This window comes from Balaenoptera physalus, assembly GCF_965194825.1.
Source record: "Balaenoptera physalus genome assembly, chromosome: 16".
In the NCBI taxonomy this organism is placed as follows: domain Eukaryota; kingdom Metazoa; phylum Chordata; class Mammalia; order Artiodactyla; family Balaenopteridae; genus Balaenoptera; species Balaenoptera physalus.
In genome coordinates, this window is record NC_138898.1 from 54,899,132 (window position 1) to 54,922,807 (window position 23,676).

Consider the following 23,676-nt stretch of genomic DNA (forward strand, 5'->3'; position numbering starts at 1 on the left):
TAAACTACTATGCTTGGGTGATCAAAAGAAAACACCTCCCGTGACAATTCCCTTCCAGCTTCCTCCTCGCTCCCATCCTGTCTCATTCTGTCTCTCTCTCTCACTCACTCACACATACACACACATACACACAAACACACACACACGCTGTGGAGACAGCACAGAGGGGGTTTCTCAGTGGAGGAGGAGGTCACAGCCCAAACACAGGACTCTGTCCAGGCTGGTCCCTCTGCCTGGGACACCTGTCCCCTCCTCAGTACGGGTAGCCCCGACCTCACTGTCTCTGGGAAGCTGTGTCACCATCGTATGCCCGAGCAAGGGAACCATGTGACTGCCTTGCCCTCGAGCACGGCTCCTTAGGGACCTAAGGGGACAGTAGCCCCGTCTGATTTACCTCTGGACCCCCAGAGCTCAGGCCAATGTCTGGAGCCTACTGTTCAATAAACCAAACAGGGGGAAAAAGTGGATGAAGATCAGGAAATGGGGCTTCCAAGAAGGCAGAGAGAAGAGAAAGTGGGAAACAGGATCCTCCCGTGTATGCAGGCCCCACGTTTTCTCTTCAGAGGTGTCAACCCCACCCCAGCCAGCTCTGGTCCCCACCCCTCCGCGGCCACGCTTCCTGGAAGAGCCCTTGCAGGCTCCTTCCTCGCCTCCCACCTTCCTTCACATGTGGCTTCAGGCAGCAGACACCCTGCAAGCTCCTGAAGGTCTCCCGACCCAAATCCACAGGTATGTGTCAGCCGCGTCTTCTCAGACCCCTCCCCGTGTTCCCTGGACGCCCTCTAGCCTGGGTCTCAGGGCTTCCTTCCTCCCACCAGGCGCTCCCCCGTCTCCTCGCAGGTTCTGGTCCTTCCTCAGGCTCCCTCTGCCTCTGCTCTCAACCATTCTCTCCCACTCAGGGCACTCTCGTCCCTCTGCAGGTGCCACATAAACACAGACGCCACCCAGGCCTCCACCTTCCACTCAGACCACTGCCCACAGCCAAGCGCACGAACTCAACTGACACCTCCGCCCAGACCTCCCCGGCACCTCCAACCTGGGGAGTGCCCAGTCTCGGTGGCAGGCCTCCTCCAGCCTGTAACCCAGGAGCCGGCCTCGGGACCCCCCACCCCTCACACACAGCCCACCACCAACCCCGCAGCTCCCTCGTCCCCTCTGCAATTCTCTGTCCACACTGCAGCAGGGGAGCCTCAAAATGCAGATCTGCTCGCCTCACACCTCAGCCACCCACCTCTGGCTTTAAAAACACTCCAGTGCTTTCCCGTTGCTTCTGTAGTAACAAGCGCGACCCTGTGTACGCAGCTCTGCTCTCTGCCCCCAGCACGCTCCCCCTGCCCCGCACCATGAACCCTTCCCTTACAGCCCTTGCTGGAGGCCAAGCCTCCCCTGGCCTCTCCAACCACTCAAAGCACCTCATGTCCCTCTTTCACAGCCTGGGTCACAATTATCCTTTTATCTGTACAATCCCTGGACCCACATCGGCCACCCCCACTAGCACAGGACTCAGTGGGCACAGGAACTGGCATCACCGAGGACCCTGAGACCTTCTGACTGGCCGGAGGGCCAGCACAGTGCCCAGCTTGTGGACGCTGCCTAACACGACCCTCACGGAGAGGCAGGCAGTTTGGACAAAGCAGCCAGGCAGCCAGGTGAGGCTGGCTGAGGGTGGTGTTGGGAGCCCCAGAGGTCCAGTGTGGGGCTTTCTTTAGTGGGGTGGGGGCTTCAAGAGACAGGTATGAGCCAGAGGCATGAGGACAAGGAAGGTGAACACCCATCCTGGCCTCGGTTTGCTGCTGCCCCACAAGTACTGCCGAGTCTGACAGGTACAGCCCAGGACACGGGCTCTGCGACACGACGGCCCTGGCAGAGCTGGGCATGCCTCAGGCCCCCCACAGGCACTTACTCGAGTCTCACCGCCCACCCTTACCTTACATGTCGTGCCCACCAGGGCTCCGTCCCGGCTCCAGGTGGCACCCAGCACCAGGTCCCCGTGGGCCGCCAGCTCTGCAGAGAAGCAGCCAAGGTCAGGAGGGGTCCAGGGTCCCCCCAGCCCTGTCCCACGCAATGAGGGCATCAGGGAAGCGGGTGCAGGCAGGCCTGGCTTGGGGGTAATTCAGGGAAAGGGGCAGCAGCAGTGAGGGTGCTTCAGGCAGAGGAGCAAGGGCAGCAGCTCCTCCCAGACTGGGGGGGTGCTTTTGAGGGGGGGTGCTTCCTTCAGCCCTGCCCTCCTCAGGCCGCACTCCCACTCCCTTCCCAGGCTCCCTGCTCCTGGGCCACCCCGCTCTGCTCAGTCACCAACATCCCCCCAATCCCCGCAGACCATGGACGTGTCAAACACACACCCGCCCTGGGCCCCTACTCGGGCCATCCCCATTCCCTCCCCCCACAGCGTGACAGTTTTAAAACGTGTCCACAAATTCTTTGACACTCCTCGTATTATAGACCGAATTGTGTCCCCCACAAAAAGATGCTGAAGTCCTAACCCTCAGCACCTGTGAAGGTGACTTTATTTGGAAATAGGGTCTTTGCAGATGATCCACCGGGGAGAACTGAGATGATGATCAAGTTAAGCTGATATTGCTAGAATGGACCCTAATCCAGTATGAACGGTGTCCTTGTGAAAAGGGAAATCAGAGAGAAGATGCAAGCACAGAGAGAAGATGATGTGAACAGAGGGAAGATGGCCATCGACATGCCCCAAGAAACACCTGAAGCCACAGAAGCTGAGAAGGGGACCTGGAACAGATTCTCCCTTGCAGCTCAAAAGGAACCAACCCTGCCAACACTTTAATTTTGGACTTCTGGTCCCCAGAATTGTGAGACAATAAATTTGCTTGTGGTACTCCGTTACGACAGCCCTAGAAAACACGTCCTTTCAAAATGTAGGGCCCGATTCCCTTCATCTTGAGTGTGAGCAGGACTCAGAAACTTGCTTCTAACGGAGAGCCTGTGCCTTCCAAAGCTGGGGCGTAAATGGCACCATGGCCTCCTCCTTGCTGCCTCTCTTGGACTGTCCACCAGGGGAAGCAGCTGCCATGCAGTGAGGGCGCTCAAGCAGCCCACAGAGAGACCCATGGGGGAGAACCAAGGCCTCCTTCCCACAGCCGGCACTGTGTGCGTGAACCACTTAGGAAGCGGATCCCTCCACCCCAGTCCAGCCTTCAGGTGACAGCAGCCCCAGCTGACAGCTCAGCCCCAACCTCATGAGGAGCCCTGAGCCGGAACCACCCAGCTTAGCTGCTCCCAAATCCCTGACATTCAGAAACTGTGAGATGATAAATGTTACCAGCTGTTATAAGCCTCCAGGTTTCGGGGTAATTCTTTCTGTAGCAATAAGAAACTACTATGACAAGGTCTACTCCCCCGAGGTTAATCCTGGCCCTGTCACCTGCTTGCACTGTGGCCTTGGTTAAGTTATTTAACCTCACCTGTAGCACGGGAACAGCAACACCCCCCCACGTGAAGCCCTCAGCACAGCGCTGGGCACACGAGAAGGGCTTGAGAGATGCTAGTTACAGCTGGGGTGACTCTCTGATGACACACTGCCGGGTGGCCTGCACCAGGTTAGGGTGGTCTCCTCCACTGCACCAGCAGCACTTTGGGGACAAGGCCTGCACCTTGAATTTCATGTCCCCTGTGGCACAAGACAGCTCCATGATGGGCGCTGGCTGACTCCTCAGCAACAGATGCTGTCAGGAGGGAGTCCCTCAGACACCCCGTTACACTGTCGGCCCTTGGTCCCAGCCCCAGAAGTGGGGGTATCACCATGGTGAGCCTCACCCACCCTGGACACTCTGCAGAGCACGGTGGGGCAAGTCCATCCTTCAGTTCTCTGAGCCTCATGTCTTTCTTTACCTTGAACCTGTCAAGGAGGACTCTGAAGAAAGGATTTGGTGATGCTGCCACAGAAAACACCTGGGTTCTGCTGTGGGTCACACTGCAGGGTCATAACCATTCAAATACTGAGGAATCTGACCCAAAGTTGTCACCATCTACAAGTGGTCTGAGTGTGTGCCCCCCAAATTCACATGTTGAAACCTAACTCCCACTGGGATGGAATCCAGAGGCAGGGCCTCTGGGAGGTGATAAGGTCATGAGGGTGGAGTCCCATGAAGGGTATTAGGTCTCTTATAAAAGAGGCCCCAGAGAGCTCCCTCACCCCTGCTGCCACGTGAGGACACAGCCAGAGGACGGCCATCTGTGAACCAGGAAGCAGGTCCTCACCAGACACTGAATCTGCTGGTGCCTTGATCTTAGACTTCCAGCCTCCAGAACTGTGAGAAATAAATGCCTGTTGTTTATAACCCACCCAGTCTGTGGGATTTTGTTATAGCAGCCCAAATGGACCAGGACAATATATACTGGGAAAATAAGAGAAGCAGCACCGGGCGGGAGGGGATGTAGAAACAGCAAAATTCTCATCCCCTAGAAGAGAAACCAGTAGTTTGTTTTCAAAACTGAAATGTCACACAATTCAAGAAATAACAGTATAAGGAAGTTACTTAGACATATGGAGGAAAAAGCAGGAAAAACAGCTAAGTGAGATGAAAACATATGCCTATGGGATTTAGGGAGGGATGGGGTGTTTGTAACAAGCCTTGTAAAATTATATGTAATATATACACACACGTATACAAACATACACATACACACACCCATATATATACATAAATACATATATACGTATATATATCACGTACATGTGAAACTTTGATACGTGTCTTAAAAGTCATGTTACCAAAATCAGAAACAAAGAAACAAAGTGCTGCCAGACGGGGCTGCCCAGGGAGGGACAGTGAGTGTGGCCCATACCTGTGAGGGGCTGCTGCTTGGCGGCATCCCAGACCTTCACGGTCCTGCCCACCGCGCTCACCAGGACGCCATCTGCGGTGGGGTGGAACTGCAGCACCTCCACCTGGACGTCCTCGGGGCCCAGCACCAGCCCAGGCCCTGAGGGCAGCACCCCGCCGGGGGCAGGCAGTCGCCAGAGTTTCACCTGCAGGAAAGAGCGAGTCCGTGAGCTCAGGACTGGGTGGGGCCTCGCTGCCTCCAGCCAGCCTTGCCCCAGCTGCCCCCTACCCCAGGAGAAGGGAGGGGACGGGCTCAGGGTCACAAGGTATGGTTAGGGGCCGAGGGGAAGATGTGGGAGTGGGGAGAGCCAAGCGCACTGCTCCCCCAGCACCACAGGCCTGCTGTCCTCAGGCAGCCGAGCAGCAGAATGCAGGTCATGTCCACAGCTCAGGGTAAGCGCACGGGAGCACACGGGAGCTGGCGTGGGTTGAGGAACTTAGCAGGAGGGGCTGGACTGCAAACCAGCAGGGCCCTGGTGGCTCATAAGGCCTGGAATAGCTCTTCCAGCCGCTCCACTCACCGTTTTGTCGGCTGAGGCCGTGGCCAGGAGGAAGTCATCAAAGGGAGAGAAGTCCAAGTCCGTGACCAGGTCTGAGGGAGAGAAACAGCTGACACGGGCCAGACATGGGCCAGATGTGGGCCCACCGGAATGTCCTATTCCAGCCCACCGTGCCCTCTCCCAAGGCCGGAACCACAGCCCAGGGCCTCTGAGCTGACCCCTCTGCCTACACGGCAGCAGGCTGAAAGTCCTCAAGGGGAGGGCACCTCTGGAGACCGCAGGCCAATGCCACAGGCCCCTGCCTGCAACACACATCCCCAAGAGCCCTGCATCCCAGGGTGGTCAAGGGCCCATCACTGGGAGGTTGGCAGGATGAGGGGCAAGAAGCTCCTTGGATCACCAGGTACCTGCATTCGCCCAAAATCCAGAACCCAGCTCTGGTGAATGGATACAAGCGCCGGCCCCGACGGGATTCACATATAGGGCAGACTAGAGGCCACCCAGCCCTAACAGACCCTCATCACATCCACAGGGAGACACACACTTCTCTGCAAATGCAGCAAGAGGCGGGCCGTGAACTCAGGGGGGACCCCAAGGTCAGGGGAGGCTTCCTGCAGGGGGCACAGTGGGCCCTGGAGAATATGGAGGGTGGCACAGGTTAGGACATCGGGTAGGCAGGGAGCTGGAGTGACATGCCTGACCTAGGAGTTCTCTGCCCCTTGACAAGCCAGGGCTGGCCCACCTACAGGAGTGCACCTGACCCAAGCCCAGGCAGCCAGCTTCTCTCCGAAGGGAGTTAAACCAGGAATGGGAGGCCTAGAGACAGGGTACCTTAGGGACTGGCCTGGGTGGAGAGCAGCCAGCTGGGAGGGAGCTGTCAGCTCTCAAGCCAGGACCCTCTTAAGGCCTGTGTGTCCAGCTGCTCCTTCAGTTCTGGAAGCTCCCCAAGAGTCTCCCAAATCCCTTTTTGGCTTAAGCAAGCTGGAGTTAGTCTCAGTTCTTTGCAACCAAAGAACCTGAACTGCTCAGCTCCGGGGGGCCGGGAGGGGAGGTGGGGCACACGGAGTGAGCCAGAGCCCAGAGGGGAAGTGAGACTGGGGCTTTCGGGGGACAGAGACAAGACCAGGGCTCAGGTGTGGCGGCAGTGGAGATGTGAGCAGGACGGCCAGGCCCAAGTCACCAGAGCAAGGAGCACAGTGACCATCCCTACTGCCAGCCTCCCCAGGGGGGCCGAGCAGGTACTTTCCTCCCAGGCCAGAGCCTGACCCTGGGCATCCTGCCAGAGGAGACAAGGAAGAGAAGGGGCAGGGACTTCCCTGGTGGCGCAGTGGTTAAGAATCCACCTGCCAATGCAGGGAACACAGGTTCGATCCCTGGTCTGGGAAGATCCCACGTGCCACGGAGCAACTAAGCCTGTGCGACACAACTACTGAAGCCCGCGTGCCTAGAGCCCGTGCTCTGCAACAAGAGAAGTCCTCACTCATCACAACTAGAGAAAAGCCCACATGCAGCAATGAAGACCCCACACAGCCAAAAATAATAAACAAAATTTTTAAAATTAAAAAAAAAAACAAAAAAGGAAGAGAAGGGGCGGACGGGAAGAGGCACACCTTGGGACAGCCCTAACCTGGACTCCTGGCCACGGAAGCCCTGCCACCCCACCCTGCGGGCTCCTCACGGGACAGGGCAGGGCCCAGGCTGGGTGCAGATGCTGGCACCCCCAAGGGAATGAGCAGTGGTGATGTGGCCGATCTGAGTGCTCAGTTGTGCCGGCAGGCTTGTGGCCTTCATGTGTGTTTATCTCACCAAATCCTCACAACGACCCATCAGGATGGCACTGTGGTGTCATCCCCAACTGGAGGAAGAGGACACGAGGACAGAGAGGTTAACTAACCTGCCCGTAGCTGCACAGCTAAGAAGGGGCAAGGCTGAGGGTCAGGCAGGCAGTCCAGCTTCAGAACCTACATCTTCAGCGCAACACATGGTGTTTCCCAACTCAGAGCAGGCCCCCAGCCACCACCCCGCAGCCCAGTCATTCAGCAACGCTCTCTAGATGCTTCCCAGCCTTCTGCTCCCCTGGACCAAAGGGCCGCTTGGCCCTGAGCCAAGAGGCAGAAGGTGACCCTGAAGGCAGGGTGCCCCGAAGTCAGGGCAGCAGCGAGAACCCAGGCCACCACAGTTCCGCCCCCCGACCAGCACCTAAGAGGGCAGACCGGTGCCTGGTGCCCAGACAGCAGGTTCTGAGGAGCTGGAGCTCAGCTACCCCCAGAGCAGCTTTCTGGCAAGGCTGCTCCTGCAGGGAAAGGCTCTGGATAGCTGGAGCCACAGTGAGGCTACGATCTGCCAACACAAGCCTGGTTCCCCAGTAACAGGGGGCCCACCACCTTGCAGACAACACCAACTTTTGGCCACTTCCCCATGAGAAAAAAGCATCAAGAAGCAAACAGCATGGTGCCTAAAAACACCTGGGTTCCGATTCTGGCTTACCAGCAGCAATGCCAACACTGCTAAATTCTTTATCTCTTTGAGCCTCAGTTTTCTTAGCTGAAAAACTGGTTATTTAAAAACCTACTTCGGGGCTTCCCTGGTGGCGCAGTGGTTAAGAATCCGCCTGCCAATGCAGGGGACATGGGTTCGAGCCCTGGTCCGGGAAGATCCCACACGCCGCGAAGCAACTAAGCCCCTGCACCACAACTACTGAGCCTGAGCTCTAGAGCCTGTGAGCCACAACCACTGAGCCCACGTGCCACAACTCCTGACGCCCGCACGCCTAGAGCCTGTGCTCTGCAAAAAGAGAAGCCACCACAATGAGAAGTCCTCACACCACAACGAAGAGTAGCTCCCGCTCACCACAACTAGAGAAAGCCCGTGCACAGCAACGAAGACCCAACACAGCCAAAAAAAAAAAAAAAAGAGGTATGAGAATGGATGAGAAAGCAGACTTCGTCTACGCGCTACAACATTAGATGGATCGCAAAAACATCATTCCAAAAGTAACAGACCAGATTCGAAAGACTATGTATAGTGTGAATCCATTTATGTGAGACGTCCAGAAAAGGCCAGTCTGTAGAGCAGAAACCAGCAAACGTTTTCTGTGAAGGTTGGGATAGGAAACGTTTTAGGCTTCGAGGGACATACAGTCTCTGTCTCCTTAACTCTGCAGTTGTTGAAAAAGCAGCCACAGACGGTAAGTCAGTGAAGAGGCGTGGCTGTGTTCCAATAAAACTATTTACAAAGACAGGGAGCAGGCCAGATCTGGCCACACAGTAGCTTGCAGCCCCTGCAGCAGAGGCAGAAAGATCAACGGATGCCTGAGGCTGCAGCGCCCAAGGTAGAAACGCATTAACTGCCAAGGGGCACAAGGGGTCTTTCTGGAATAATGGAAATGTTCTAAAACTGGATGGTGGGATATGCAACCCTGAAACTTTAATAAAAGTCATCGAATCCTTCACTTAAAACAAGTAATGTTTATAGTATGTAAATGATAACTCGATAAAGTTGTTTCAAATTTTAAAAAAGGATTAGGTGAGAAAACGCAGATACACGCTTAGCACCCGGGGAGCTCTCCATCAGTCTTCACTACTGTCATTTTATTAACCACCACCATCTTCATCAGGACCGCTACACTGAGCTGCACACCCAGACCAGGGACGAAGGATCAGCCCCCTTCCCTCACCCAAGGCTGCCCAACAGGCAGCCAGGAGCGCAGTCCAGAGGGTCTGGGCCCATGGCCACTGCAGCTGGACAGGGAAAGGGGAGGCAGCTGGGCCAGCGCTGCTGTAGCCCAAGGAGAGCAAACTGTTCCCTCAAAGCAGGCAGGCTGCCAGACGGACTGCTGGGTGCCCCCAGAAGCAGCTGTAGTGGTGGACAAAAGCTCCCTTTGTGAGGGCCCATCTCCAGCCCTGCAGCCCAACCAGCCCCCTCCTTGGACTGCCCTGAGCAGCCTGGCTGGAGAGGATGCCTGGTGGTGAGAGGTGATCTGCTGGGCTCCAGGTGAGCACACAGGGCTAAGAACCACATAGGGTTGAGTCTTCTGCAGTGATGGGGAGCCAGCATCAGCCTGGAGCCTGGCACTGGCCGGTGCATATCCCCCTCCTTCCAGTCTGACCACCTGGAGCACCCAGCTTCCCTCCTCTCTGCCCAGGCCGGAATTCTCAACCAGGAACCAGCCTTCCAATCCGGACCCCGTCTGTCAGAAGGCACAGTGAGGAGAACAGGAAGGACCCAGCCAGCCACAGGGCTGTGGGACCAGGTGAGTATGAATCCTTGGCCCCAGGGAGGGAGGGGTAAGTTCCAGGCTTCCTGGGTCCAGTCCCCACTCACCTGAATGGCAGCCCAGGTGGGTCACATGTCTCTTGTCCTCTCCCTGGCCTTCCAGAGGCACGATGCCCAGCACGCCTGTCAAACAAACACGGGGACTCTGACTTCAGGCCTACTAGGGATCTGTTACCCAGGACTCCCAGAGCACACAAGACCCAAAAGCTCAGCCTTGGACCTTCCCAGAGCCTCCACCAACTGTAAGGCCACACCCTTTGGGACAGAGTGATTGGCAGAGGTTTCGGTTCCTGCCCCACACAAGAGCCTTCCGTGACATCGACTGCGCAAAGACACTAGGGTAAAAGGTTGTCTCTTTAAGGCACTGTGGGTCATAAGCAGTCAGCTTGGGGCTACCAGCTGCCACCTTCCCAGCTTTACCTGAGAAAGAAGCCCTCACCCAAGGGCAGCAGAGCTGAGGAACAGGTAGAGAGGTCAGGATACAGTGAGATACAGCTCTGGCCTGAAACCTCTGGAATTCTTAGTTCTATAAACCAAAAGGTATCCATTTCTTGCTTAAGTCAATTTGAGGTGTGAGTTATCACTGACAACCAAAAGAGTCTCAACCAACACAGGGAGCTTTTGCGTTCGTATTGACCCCAGCTGCTCCCAGACGAGGAGTGGATTGCATATGAGGATAGCTGGAAACAAAGGCGACAGCCCCCTCCCCACCCTCCAGGCCAAGCTCTTGAAGACCAAGCCAACATGTTTATACAAAGTGTGCTGGCAATGCCCGAAGCAAAGTCAATCTGCCTACTGCACATTGACCGGTTTGCAGGGGTCTAAGGCCTTCATGGTGCTGACCTCTGAGCCCTGAGAGGCCCCTCCAAGCCTCTGGCCCCACCCTACCTAGGATGACAATGTCTGAATCCCCACAACCATGTTCACCTCTCTACCTGGACGGTCAGAGTTGAATGCAATTAAGCTGCAGCTGGCTTTGATATGGTTCCCACATGAGGGGACAGTTCCTGCTCGAATGTCACTGATCCAGGTCTGAAAATAAAGAACAAAAAACGTGTTGGCCAGGGCTCTGCCTAAAGCAAGGGATAGGGCATACGGCATAATCCAGGGAAATCTACCTTAAAGCTGCACCATTAGAGATGCATTCCTTAGGATCAAACCGTGTCCCCACTCACACAGTCCCTTAGAAAATGTAAAATGTCCTTGAAATGATAACCTGTCATTAAGGGGTTGATTTTGCTTATTAAATAAGTTCTCTAATAAGGGGGAGGAAGCTGTCAGAAGGAAGCTCAGGCTGAACAAAGTCAAGAGGCTAACTGGGCAGTGTGTGTGTTGGCGGGGGGTGGAGGGGTTTGATTCTGTTGAAAGGGAGAGAAGCAGAGAAAGGAGAAGTAAGCACCTAAGGTAGAAGACAGACTTGACTTCCTCAGCTGCATTGCTGAAGGCCTCCACCAAGTACGGGGTCTCTTCCAAGCCCCAGGAGAAAACACTCAAGCTCAGAGAGGGGAAAATAAAGGCCTTTCCACGAAGTCCCACAGTCAGGTGAACGATGCACCCCCATAAAAAGGCAATAAGGTTAACACCCCCACACGTGGAGGTGCAGAGGAACACTTTTTCTAAAACGGAGGTCGGCGAGGTCCCAATGTTTCCTGTTGGTTTCAGCACCTCGCAGCATCCCTGCCGCCTGACGATCGAGCACCCACATTTCCCAGCCCACCCACTCACAGTGTCCTGGAAACCACCCCCACCATCCAAGTTTCTAGTTCAATGTTCACCTGCCACGGGTAGAACATTATCATCTTGCATTATTCTCCCCTCCTGATTCATGCTTACTGTACAAATATAGTGACAGGAAATATCTTTGAAAAGAACCCATCACCTGTTCTCCCATCTCCCTAACATATAAACCGTTTTAAGCTCTCCCTGTAATCCCTAATTCCATGCCTGTCTGTTTACCTTGTTGGACTGAGGTCCACCCAGAAACAAGCCCCAGAGCTCCTCAAGTACACTCCAGACCCCTCCAAGCATTATTGCACTCAAGAGCAATGGTCTTAAAGAAAATGTGAGAACCTCTCCACCACCAGCCCCCCACACCCGCTTCAACCTTTCGATTGCTCCCCACTGCACTCAGAGTAAAACCGAACTTCTTCCTGTGGCCCTCGGGCTCTCCAGGCCCACTCTGGACTCATCTGACACCATGCTTCCCTATCACTGCCCTCCATCCACCCTGGCCCACTTTCCTTCTTCCACCAGGCTCTTTCTCACCCCATTCTTCCTATGGCTGGCTGTTCTCACCCTTCCTGCCTTAGCTTAAATGTCACCTCCTCCCAGTAGCCTTCCCAGACTACCCTACTGAGGTTAACCCCACCTCTAGATCCATCTGCATCTTCATCTTCATCCCGGCCCCTCATGTGTGTTCTTCAGTGCACTTATTAAAACCTGCATTGCCCTTGCATGCCTGTCTGCTTTCTGGCTGTCTCCCTCAAGAGACTAAGCACCAGAGAGGAAGGAAAATGCTGTCATGTTCACCGCTGTGGTTCCAGCAGCTGGACACAGCACATGGGACATGCCCAGGAAATATGGTCCAGAGGATAAAAACCGGGTTTTTGCTCCAGGCTGCCCTCATATGAGACGGTCCCTGATGGGGTCACCAGAGGTCAGTTCCTAGGCTTCATTATTGGAAGACACTCACAAGCCTTCCAAATAATGTTTCGCTGCAGACCAAGGAAGGCATCATCTCTGAAGCACACCCCTCATCAGGCCTGCTGCCCTTCCAGGGGACCGAGGTGCCCCCCCCACCACCTGGTTCAGCTCTTCCTCTGGGCTCCACCTGCTCGGGCTTCCCAGGCCCCACCCAGCCTTTGGCAGCATCACCCCGAATAGGGGAAGAGCTCACGCCAGCCGCGAGAGGAAGCGCCAGCGGAAACCCGAGGGAGGGGCGCGCTTCTGGCCGAGGAGCTCCCCCTCTCCAGCTGACACACCCGGACTCGCCAAGACCAGGGCAGAGAGGGGCATGTCTCTCACACCCCAGCCCCGGGCAGGGACGATCGGGGAGGCAGGGAGGAGGAGCCGCCCGGCTCGGAGCGAGGCCGACCGGAAGCCGGGAAGGCAGGCAGCCTCGCAGGCTTCAGGCCTTGGCCCCACTGGGCTGGCTGCGCCGCCTCGGTGGTCCCGGTGCGAGGCGGCCGGGCCAGCGGACCGCAGGGCTCATCGAGAAGCCATAGAGTGTCCAGGGAGCGCCAGGCTCTGACCGCCGCGCGGCGACGGACGGCCCGGACGACGGGCCCGGGCCTGAAGGGGGCGCGCCTGGGCAGGCGGGCTCGGGTGGCGGGGGGTCCCCGCGCTGGGCCAGAGAAGGGGGAGGGGTGGCCGCTGGGCAAGGGGCGACGGCAGCCGGGCTCACCTCGCGGCGGGGCGGCCGAGCTTCCATATGCCGGAACTTGGACACCTTGAAGCGGTTCATGGCGGCGGGGACCGCAGCGGGCGCAGCTTCGAGGACCCGGGCGTCGGCTCTCAGGTGCACCGCGAGCAGCCGCGACTCCCGCCTCCTCCCGCCCCACCCACGGACCGCCGCGCGCGGCCACGCCCCTACGCGCCTCAGGCCAATCGCAGCCCGCTCCGGTCCACCGAGCCACTCCCCCAGCCCCTCTCCCTCCGCGCTCAGGCCGCGGGCCCCGCCCCCCGGCGGCCAATCGCTGCTCGGCATCCCCTGGAGGCCCCGCCCCGATGCCGGAGGCCTGGCCGCGCGGGTCCGGAGGTCACGTGCGGCGCGCTGTCCGCCCCCGGTCCCGCCGAGCGTGCGGGACTAGGGGCAACAGCTGTGATTTTGTGGCTAGAGATTTGCCTCGGGAGACTTTCCGGTGTGCGGGGCACGCCCTTCCCCGGGAGGAGGGAAACCAGAAGTGAACTAGCTCCACTTAGGAGACTGGGAACGCTCTCAGGGAGAGACGGGCCGCTGGCACGGGTCACACAGATAGTGGCAGCGGAGGGGAGCCCAGGTCTGATGCAAATCCCTGTTCGTGGGACCTACTCTATAGGCTCCGCATCCCACCCACCCTGCTTAGGTCATGTGGGCTCGGTAGGAGGGGGGATGGAGACTTCAGCGTCCCCTTATAAGGACGAGTCAGGCCTTGGGCGCGGTAGGGCAAAACTCCTCGAAGGAAATCAATCAATTACAGATAAGCTGAAAGGGCAGTAGATAAGGGCCATGGAGAATCTCTTAAACAGCAAATTTGCCCAACCGGTGCTGATTGGTTAGTCCCCGGACAAACCTGGGGCGATGCATTCCACAAGCCTTTCTCTTCGCTTTGAAAATTGACTCCGTGATTCCAGAATATGCTTTCTGCTTGAGAACAGACATAACACCTGCTCAGGCGTGTCTGGAAAGGGGACTTTGATCTGAGGAATGCGAATGATTGATCGCAATGTCCCGCTGCTGTGAAAATTCGCCTTCTGCAGCCTGCTGCAGACAACAGCCTCAACTTAAGCAGGCTGCCCAGAGGGTAACTCTGAAAGCTTAGTCTGACGATGGGCACGAATGGACTCCAAAATGCAAGTTCTTTTTTTCAGTTCTCACAGGTAAAATGTGACCACTCACATTTACCCTTACTGAGTTAAGCGCGCCTTTGATCTCCATAAACTAAAGATAGACTGTCAGTAGGGTTGACTGAGGCCTGGGATTTGGAATTCCAAGCAGTCTGGCAGCCACTGGAGTTCAGCTTTCCCATGGCACATACTCTTCAGACTCTGGAATTCCAGCAGCTTTGGAAAAGGCACCGTCAGTACAGTCTTGAGTTCGTGTGGTGTTCAGTTACTGCAGGTGTCGCTTATGCTTTTTTTTTTTAAATTGTGGCAAAAAACATATAAAATCTAACATTTGTACCTGTACAGTTCAGGAGTGTTAAAGACATTCACAGTGTTGTGCAACAGATATCCAGAACTTTTTCAAGCAAAGCTGGAACTATAGCCATTAAACAACAGCTCCCCATTTCCCCTTCTCCCCAACCCATAGTAATCATCATTCTGCTTCCTGTTTCTATGAATTTGACTACTTTAGATACCAAATATAAGTGAAATCATGCACCATTTGTCCTTTTGTGACTGGCTTATTTCATTGTAATGTCCTCAAGGCTCATCCCTGCCGTAGCATGTGACAGAATTTCCACCCTTCTTAAGACTGTATAATATTCTGTTGCATGTATTTACCACATTTTGTTTATTCATTTGTCCATCAATGGTTACTTGGGTTCACCCACCTCTTGGCTATTATGAGTAATGCTTCTAAGAACATGGCTGTGCAAATATCTCTTCGGGACTCTGCTTTCAATACTTTTAGATATATACCCAGAAGTGGGATTGTTGGAGCATATGATAGTTCTATTTTAAATTTTCTGAGGGATCTCCATACCAGATATTGTTTTTAGAATTACAGTTACTAAAAGTTAGGGTTTTAAAAAAATATTTATTTATTTATTTGGGTTGCAGTGGGTCTTAGTTGCGGCATGAGGGATTTTTAGTTGCGGTGTGTGGACTTCTTAGTTGCAGCATTTGTGCAGGATCTAGTTCCCTGACCAAGGATCGAACCTAGGCCCCCTCCGTTGGGAACACAGAGTCTTACCCACTGGACCACCAGGGAAGTCCTACTAAAAGTTTATTACCATCCTTTAGTTACTGTTGGTTGCTTGGTTAATTCTACAGTATGCAGTAACCCCTATTTGCATCAACTGTATTTGACTTATAACTTCCAGTACGGGGACATTCAGACGTTATGTATTGTGGTTCAAATATAAATCAACTGTAGACCTAAAACTGTAAAATTCTTAGAAGAAAACATGGGGCAAAAGCTTCACAACAACCTTTCCCCTGGCTGGCAGCTTGGAGGCTGCACGATGCCTGGAGTTACTGTAAAAGATGTGAACCAGCAGGAGTTCGTCAGAGCTCTGGCAGCCTTCCTCAAAAAGTCCGGGAAGCTGAAAGTCCCTGAATGGGTGGACCCTGTCAAGCTGGCCAAGCATAGAGAGCTCGCTCCCTACAATGAGAACTGTTTCTACACACAAGCTGCTTCCACAACACTGCACCTGTACCTCCAGGGCGGCGCTGGGGTTGGTTCCATGACCAAGATCTATGAGGGGTGTCAGAGACATGGTGTCATGCCCAGCCACTTCAGCAGAGGCTCCAAGAGCGTGGCCCATCGTGTCCTCCAAGCCCTGGAGGGGCTGAAAATGGTGGAAAAGGACCAAGATGGGGGCTGCAAACTAACACCTCACGGACAGAGAGATCTGGACGGAATTGCTGGACAGGTGGCAGCTGCCAACAAGAAGCATTAGAACAAATGATGCTGGGTTAATAAATTGCCTCATTTGTAAAAAAAAAGAAAAAAGAAAAAGCTTCACAACATTGGATTTGGCAATGAATTTTTGGATATGACACCAAAGGTACAGGCAAAAAAAGAAAAAATAGACAAATTGGACTTCATAAGAATTTTTTAAATTTGTGCATCAAAAGACACTGTTGGGGGCTTCCCTGGTGGTGCAGTGGTTAAGAATCCGCCTGCCAATGCAAGGGACACGGGTTTGAGCCCTGGTCCGGGAAGATCCCACATGCCGCGGAGCAACTAAGCCCGTGTGCCACAGCTACTGAGCCTGCGCTCTAGAGCCCGTGAGCCACCAACTACTGAAGCCCGCACGCCTAGAGCCTGTGCTCTACAACAAGAGAAGCCACCGCAATGAGAAGCCTGCGCACCGCAATGAAGAGTATCTTCCGCTCACCGCAACTAGAGAAAGCCCGCGCGCAGCAATGAAGATCCAACGCAGCCAAAAATAAATAAGATAAAAAAAAAAGAAATAAAGACAATCGGGAATTCTGTGGCAGTCCAGTGGCTGGGACTCTTCACTTTCCCTGCTGAGAGCCAGGGTTCGATCCCTGGTCGGGGAACTAAGATCCCACAAGCTTCATGGCGCAGCCAAAAAAAAAAAAGGAAAGAAAATCTGCAAGATGCAGATTTCATCAGGCATAGATGAAACTTGAGAACAAAAAGATAAATACTGTACGATTCCATTTATGAGGTACTTAGAGTACTCAAAATCATAGAGATGGAAAGTAGAATGGTGTTTGCCAGGGGCTGGGGGAGGAGGAAGTAGGGAGTTTAATGGGTATAGAGTTTCAGTTTTACAGGATGAAAAGACTTTGGAGATGGATGGTGGTGATGGTTGCACAAAATTATACATATATTTAAAACCACTGAACTGTGCCCTTAAAATAGTTATGATGTTAAATTTTATTATGTGCATTTTCCCACAATAAAAAAAATATATAAATCAACTATACACCTACTGCAAAAGTTCATTGTAAACCTCCCAGATTTGCTTGATGTCACTTCACTGTTATCCCTGAATTACTTGTGTTTTTTTTAATGTACCATTATGTCAGATGGGCCTAAATGGGCACAGTCAGAAAGCGAGAAAGCCTTTAACCCCCAGAGGTAACAAATGGATATGCCATGGACTAAATCTGGTCTACAAATATGTTTTAGTGGTTCACATGGTGTTTTAAAAATTGGGAAGCTTCAAAAAAGTTTGGATTTCAGATCTCTTGAAAAACTGAAAGATCTGGCAACACTAGGTCCACATCCCTACGTGGCTAAAATGCGCTGGAGCTCACAGCAACTGCCACTTTTAAAACATGTTTTCCTCACTCACCACAGTCCCACCAGCCCCTGTGGTCTTTTGTTTGTTTGTTTGTTTTTTAAATACTACTGTTGGTTTTTAAAATTATTTATTTATTTATTTGGCTGCATAGGGTCTTAGTTGAGGCACATGGGATCTTCATTGCAGCATGCAAGATCTCCATTCTGGCATGTGGGATCTTTAGTTGATTACTTTTGGCTGCGCTGGATCTTCGTTGCTGCCCGCGGGTTTTCTCTAGTTGCAGCAAGCTGGGGCTACTCTCGATTGGGGTGCATGGGCTTCTCACTGTCGTGGCTTCTCTAGTTGCAGAGCACAGGCTCTAGGCACCCGGGCTTCAGTAGTTGTGGCTCGCGGGCCCTAGAGCACAGGCTCAGTAGCTGTGGCACACGGGCTTAGTTGCTCCGCGGCATGTGGGATCTTCCTGAACCAGGGCTCAAACCTGCGTCCCCCGCATTGGCAGGTGGATTCTTAACCACTATGCCACCAGGGAAGTCCCAGCCCCTGTGGTCTTATGCACAGCCACTCCACTCTTGTGCTTTACCTGTCTGGTCCTGGCACCTGGGTTTGTGATCCCCTGACCTTCTCTCCCAGGAGAGAAAGAGGCCATGCCCCTGGCTGTGCTGGGTCATGTGACTGTTGCCACAAACTGGGGGCTGGTGGAAGCAGAGTAGAAGAATATCAACTTTTCCATTGCCATAGTGATGAACCTGAGCGCCACAGCAGGGGAGACGGAAGGGCCAGAGGGACATCATCAAGGCCCAGAGAATGACCATCTCAAGTGTTCCCAGGTCCATTCTGGCTGAGTGATCACTGGAGAATAATTTTAGTAGAGTTCAGAGCTCTAAGGCTGCTGCAGACATGAGCAGAATAAGTTACTTCATGGATTGCAAAGTTGAACTGACAGCCTCCAAGATTCCTTCCAGCCCCTCAAGCCTATGAATTGACAGCTTTGTCTCTTTGCACTCCTAGAAACCCCATTTCACTGTCTGTTTATAAGGACACAGGAAGACACCTCTCTACCTTAAAAGGCAGCCTATCAAAACGTGGATCAAATTTCAATAGGGCGGATGTCTGGTTAGCTTGGTGCCTGGCAGGATGATTTCAATTTCACAGGTCCTATTTCCAAGAGTAATTAATAATGAACAAGAATTTGGGAGTCCATTGTAGTGAGGTCCTCATTCTAGAAAACTCAAAACACTTCGTGTAACCAAAGGAAGAGACATCAGCAGAAAGAAAAGGGACGAGCAAGAAGAAAGCAAAAAAAAAAACCACACAAAAGCATTAAAGAGCCTTAGGATGCATCTTTATTTTCAGCTGTGATGCCAAAGAGAGGAAGTTTCTGACATGGTGTTCCCTTAATCTTCTGTAAAGTCAGTTGTTTCCATAAATTAGAATTTTTGCAAGAGAGGGAGGCATGAGGCCAGCTTCAGTGCCAATAACAAATTATTTAGATCTAGTTTTCTGCCCCTGAAATGGTTGTCTATTAAAATACACAAAGGCACATGTAGTTATTTCAGCACAGGAAGCGAACAATTAAGCAACAAAGTACATTTCAAAAATGGAGAAAAACATGGCAGTGCACCTTGTATTATTATTTTGTTGTTTATGGAGGTGTAACCATGTAGTCTTGGGGCTCTGAAGTTTTACTACATCTAGTGATTTGTTCTGATTTTTTTTACAATAACTTGCAAACTATTTATATATATATCTTTGGCCATGCTGCACGGCATGTAGGATCTTAGTTCCCCCAACCAGGGATCTAACCCGTGCCCCCTGCAATGGAAGCACGGGTTCTTAACCACTGGACTGCCAGGGAAGTCCCCAAAATATTTTAACAGAAACACAAAATTTAACTTTTGTGGTGATAATTCACAACTAAAGGACATTTCCATAGAAAAGACTGTCATTTACTAAGGTGATGTTTTTCACTTTGGAGTCTACTGATCACCAGGAGATCCACAGCTTTATTCTCAGCATCTGTGGTTCTTTTTTTCCTTTAGGAGTTCCTTTCACTTCTCAGGTTTGTGAAACATTGCTTAAGGTTAAGCCTAGTTTGGGCAGAAGAGTATTTAGCTGGGAGCTGAAACCACTTGTGGTTTTTTTAAAGGGCCTTTTAGGAAATCATTAGCATGAAAGTCCTGTTGGGAATACCCAGGTGAGCCAGGCAAGGATATAGTTCATCTTCTACTGCAGGGAACTGCACCCACTGCAGAGGTCATGCCTGGGAACATCTGGGTCTCACATTCCACACTCCCTCGGAATTGTCCCATACTCTCTTGGGGAGGAAAGGAAATGCTACAACTAGAGAAATTGTGACCTTGCTTGTATTGCCTCTGAAGGCTTAGGCCCTTCTGCCCTCCTGGGAAGGGCTCCTCACTCATATAGAGACGGAGCAGCGGTCCCATCATGTAGCCATGGACTTGGGCAGTCCCATAGTACCTCAGAAGCCCAATGTCCACTGGAAATCACAGGGTAGACCCTCTAGTCTCCCTTTGCCTTCAGCCCGGCACGCTGGAGGACCACACTTAAATTCCCTGCTAGTGCTCCCAGATCTCCCCACCTCAGGAGAGCCAGAAAGGGCGCAGTAGAATAGTAAAATGAGAAGTGCAGACAGGAAGATGCTTGCGAAACTTGTCTGCCTTTTCCTAAACATTTGTTTCTCCTTAAAGCTCAAGTTTTTGGCTTTAGACCAGAGAAGGGGGCAGGGGTGGGGGAGGAAGCAGGGAAGGAGACCCAGGACATATTTTGCCTGAAAGTGTGGGTAGGTGTCGCCTGTGTGCTCATCCCAGTTTTTAGCCACAGCCTGGGATGGATCCATTTGTGTTCCGTCACAGCTGAAGTCCTTGGATGGCGGTGAAATCATCTGTAGGTGAGGGTGGTAATAAATACTTGCCGTGCCTCCCTCCTTTTGTTGTAAAAAGCAAATGAAATTCTGCATGAGGAAGTGCTTTGTAAACTATCCAGGGTTATATGACTGGGATCTACTGATCACAATTTACCAAGGCACACGGTTTAAAGAGAAGAGCTCTAGTTTTGCTGTTAAAAGATCTTAGTTCACCCACTCACCAGCTGTGTGAACTTGGACAAGTCTTTTCACTTTTCAGAGCTTATTTTGCTGTTATTTTGTGGTGAGGGTGAGGGGTCCATTTGTAAAAATATCCTCTGCCCTACTAACCCACAGGGTTGTGATTGTATCAAGATAGAAAACATGAGAAAGTTCTTTGTGAGCTGGAAAGAGACTGTTCTTAGCACAGCCAAAGTTTTCCGATCCCTCCATAGCCACCAATTGCCTGAAATCGGTCCCATCGATATCTCAGGGGTGTTCAGTCCAAATAATAATAACTCATTATCTTTTTCCCCAAAAACTGCTTCTTTCCTGGGATTTTTAGCTTGGCATGACTACCGTTTGGAGAACATAAAAAAAGCATATTCGTTGTATCCAAACAACCATCGACTCAAGATGATTCAGGAAGCACAGACCAAGGACCACTGCTGTGGAGATTTCCCAAGCTTTGTAATCTACTCATGTTTAGTAATTGTATCATCTCTTGTTTTTCTATGGTGACTAGCAGTGAGAGAAAGCAGGCACAGCCCTAGGCTGCTCTCACCAGGGAGTCTTGCCAGAGGCTTCCGTGTTCTCTCCAGGGCCTTTTTCCTCTCCTTTAGTAGTCACCCTCACCCACTCCATTCCCTTGGGGCTCTCTGCTTCATAAGAGAAAATATGGCCTCCCCAACAATCAGCCTTCCTGCTATACCTTAAAACAAGAACACACACCCACTTTCGGTGTGAAGGATCTTCACTGTTAATCACTGTGGGGAAGTAGATGGGGGGAGGGGCTGGTACTGAAATACAAAACAGTGAGGAAGTTACAAAGCTGACAAAGTTTTCATATTAGTGAGTCCTCTAGTTCCTAACTCGCTCTGAGGTGGTAAATGAAAATCCCTTTGGCTCTTGTTCTCAGCTTTTATTCCTGAAAGATGTAATTCTCATCCAGAACCCTCCCTCCTCCCCTTAGGTTTTGGGATCCCTGTGGGCAAGTAACTGTCTGCGTTCTCCTTGGTGTTCCAGTGCTTAGCATAGAGCCTGGCACATAGGACTGACATATATTGAGCACTTACTATGTGCCAAGTACAGTATGAAGGCTTTACATGGATTATCTCACTCTCTCCTCAGATGATCCTTTGAGGTAGTTACTATTATGCCCCCATTTTAGAGAAAGGGAACTGAGGGACTTCCCTGGCGGTCTGGTCCAATGGTTAAGACTCCACATTTCCACTGCAGCGGGCACAGGTTCGATACCTGGTCAGGGAACTAAGATTCTGTGTGCCGCATGGCGCAGTCAAAAAAAAAGAGAAAGGAAACTGAGGCACAGAGAGGTAAAGTAAGTTGTCCAAGGACACACAGCTGGTAAATGGCAGAGCTGGGATTCAGTCCCAGGCAGTCTGACTCCACAGCCCATAAGCTTAAGCACTATGCTGGAGACATTTAAATATTAAACAAACTCTTTTCCCCACTTCCCATCCCATGGACAGCCTTTTCCTTGTTTCTCTAGAATGTCCCTTGCTCACCTCAGTCCTCTACATTTCCTAGTGCAAACTCTCAAATATTTCTTGCAGTTTACAACAGCCTCATAACTCTTTTTCACTGGACCAGTGGTTTATAACCTTCTTTCAATTTCAGAGCCTGTGGAGAATTTGATTGATGAAAGCTATGGATATTTCCCCAGATTTACATCCACATACACAAAAATTTCATGTATAATGGGGGAAGGCGCAAGGAGCACAGACCATCTTAAATTCATCCATGAGCCCTCAGGTTACCTTTCTATTGTTAGAGGTGGTGGTGGTGGGAGTGTGAAAGCAGAAACCCCTCTACAGGACTTACCAGGCCAGGTTTATCTTTCCATCCTCATCTCCAGTCACACACCCCAAGTTTAGAGCGTACAAGGCAAGCACTTTCACATCTGCTTTTGAAGTTCTTGCTACTTAGAATACTCTTCCCCTCCACCGCTACCTGACACACTTTTCACCAAAGTCCAACTCGAATGTTACCTCTCAGATGCCTTCCCTGACACCCCAATGCCCCCGACCTATTTGAGAAACTCCTTCACCTGTGTGCCTGTAACACTGTTTATACCTACGATAGCACTGATCACATTATCTTAGTTACCAAGGAGCCTGTCTCTCTCGACTCATCGTGAGCTCCTCCAGAGTAGGGATGGTATGTCATTCATCATTGCATCCTCAACATTCTAGAACGCGCGGGACACCTAACAGGTGCCCAAAACGTTTATTAAATTCGTTTTCGGGTAGCTCGGCTCTCATTCAGCGATCGGCAAGTTCACTACAGGTTTGGAGAAGACAAATAGGCTTAGGAGAGAGCTGAGTGATCAAAGTTCTTTTAGTGGGGAATCAGCCAGAGGGAGAGTGAGCTTGAGGCCTGGATCTGGGAGTAGAGCAGAGACCGCAGCCGCTTGTGCCTACGCCGGGTGAGTAAGCCTCAAGCAAGGAGACCTAAGACTCAGGGTCAGGAAGAAGGAAGCCGTGCGCTGCATGCTGAGATCTGCGCTACTGACGGTCGCATTGCATGCCGGGGTTTGTAGTCCCGCCCCTTGCAGGGCCCCTCAGACCAGTTACATTCGGCTGCACTCAACCACGTCCTTATACAGATACAGTATTGATCGTCCAGCACAGAATGACTAGGCTCTGCAAGACAAGTTACCTATTAGCACTTTTTAGAGCAAACATCATTTCGGCGTCAGCCACGAAGAAAGCGCATTGGGTGCGGATGCGCATGCGCAACGCGCGCATGCGCCCCGGTGTGTGCGTGTGTCTCCCTCACTCCCCCCGCGAGTGAACGCAGCGGGCCCCGCCCCCAGAAGTGCCGGCTCGGCGCGCGTGCGTCGTCCGCGTGAGGCTGCCTTGAGCCGGGTGGCGCAGGCGCAGTGTCCCCGGGCCAAGATGGCGGCGTGGTGCTCTGCACGCTGGTTGCTGGTGGCCGTGGGGGCTCCGCGGCTGCCGGCTGCAGCGGGGAGAGGGGCCCGGCCGCCCATGGGGGGCGTGGTGGGGGCGTCGCTGGGTCGCAGTCTGAGCGTCACCGCCTTTGCGCCTTCACTGGGAGCTCGCGGTCCCGGGGCGCTGCTGACATTGAGACCTGGTGTCAGCCTCACAGGTGAGTGCAGTCTCCAGCGCCCGAGTGAGGGGCTCCAAGGCCTGGAAAGGAGTGACTCGCTTCGCTCCGACTACGGCGGTAGCGGGGTGGAGCGTGTCTTCTGATCTACGTGCGGAATCGCTTGGGGGAGATGGGCCAGCAGGAGGCAGAGATACCCAAATGGCTACTCAGAGGTGGTAAACGAGGGAGAGCTG

General features: G+C 52.6%; 2 protein-coding genes and 1 pseudogene across 8 annotated transcripts in view; 2 read left to right on the forward strand and 1 right to left on the reverse strand.

Moving 5' to 3' along the window:
- Positions 1-13,209, reverse strand: part of LOC309644836 (mitochondrial import inner membrane translocase subunit TIM16) — a 67,148-nt gene extending 53,939 nt beyond the window's left edge. Inside the window, exons 1-6 of one of the 4 annotated variants that reach the window (XR_014254621.1) lie at positions 13,029-13,199; positions 10,561-10,657; positions 9,674-9,748; positions 5,372-5,442; positions 4,813-4,996; positions 1,928-2,004 (exon numbers count right to left, since the gene is read on the reverse strand). Coding sequence is in view for 2 of the 4 variants with exons in the window: in XM_082428996.1 (XP_082285122.1) it covers positions 1,928-2,004; positions 4,813-4,996; positions 5,372-5,442; positions 9,674-9,748; positions 10,561-10,657; positions 13,029-13,088 (564 nt within the window). In the remaining 2 variants the exon portion in view is untranslated. Of the gene's footprint in view, positions 1-1,927; positions 2,005-4,812; positions 4,997-5,371; positions 5,443-9,673; positions 9,749-10,560; positions 10,658-13,028 lie in introns of all 4 variants that reach the window. The other 3 variants (XR_014254622.1, XM_082428996.1, XM_082428997.1) reach the window with 3 other exon arrangements.
- Positions 13,210-14,343: 1,134 nt separating this feature from the next.
- LOC309644857 (small ribosomal subunit protein eS19 pseudogene) lies at positions 14,344-16,010 on the forward strand (annotated as a pseudogene). Its single transcript has one exon. The product of its transcript is annotated as a small ribosomal subunit protein eS19 pseudogene (transcript).
- A 7,236-nt stretch (positions 16,011-23,246) lies between these two features.
- DNAJA3 (DnaJ heat shock protein family (Hsp40) member A3) overlaps positions 23,247-23,676 on the forward strand; it is a 32,682-nt gene continuing 32,252 nt past the window's right edge. For all 3 annotated transcript variants that reach the window (XM_082429068.1, XM_082429070.1, XM_082429069.1), the window contains exon 1: positions 23,247-23,482. In XM_082429068.1, coding sequence (XP_082285194.1) covers positions 23,272-23,482 — 211 coding nt within the window. In that variant the 5' untranslated portion in view covers positions 23,247-23,271. The remainder of the gene's footprint in view (positions 23,483-23,676) is intronic.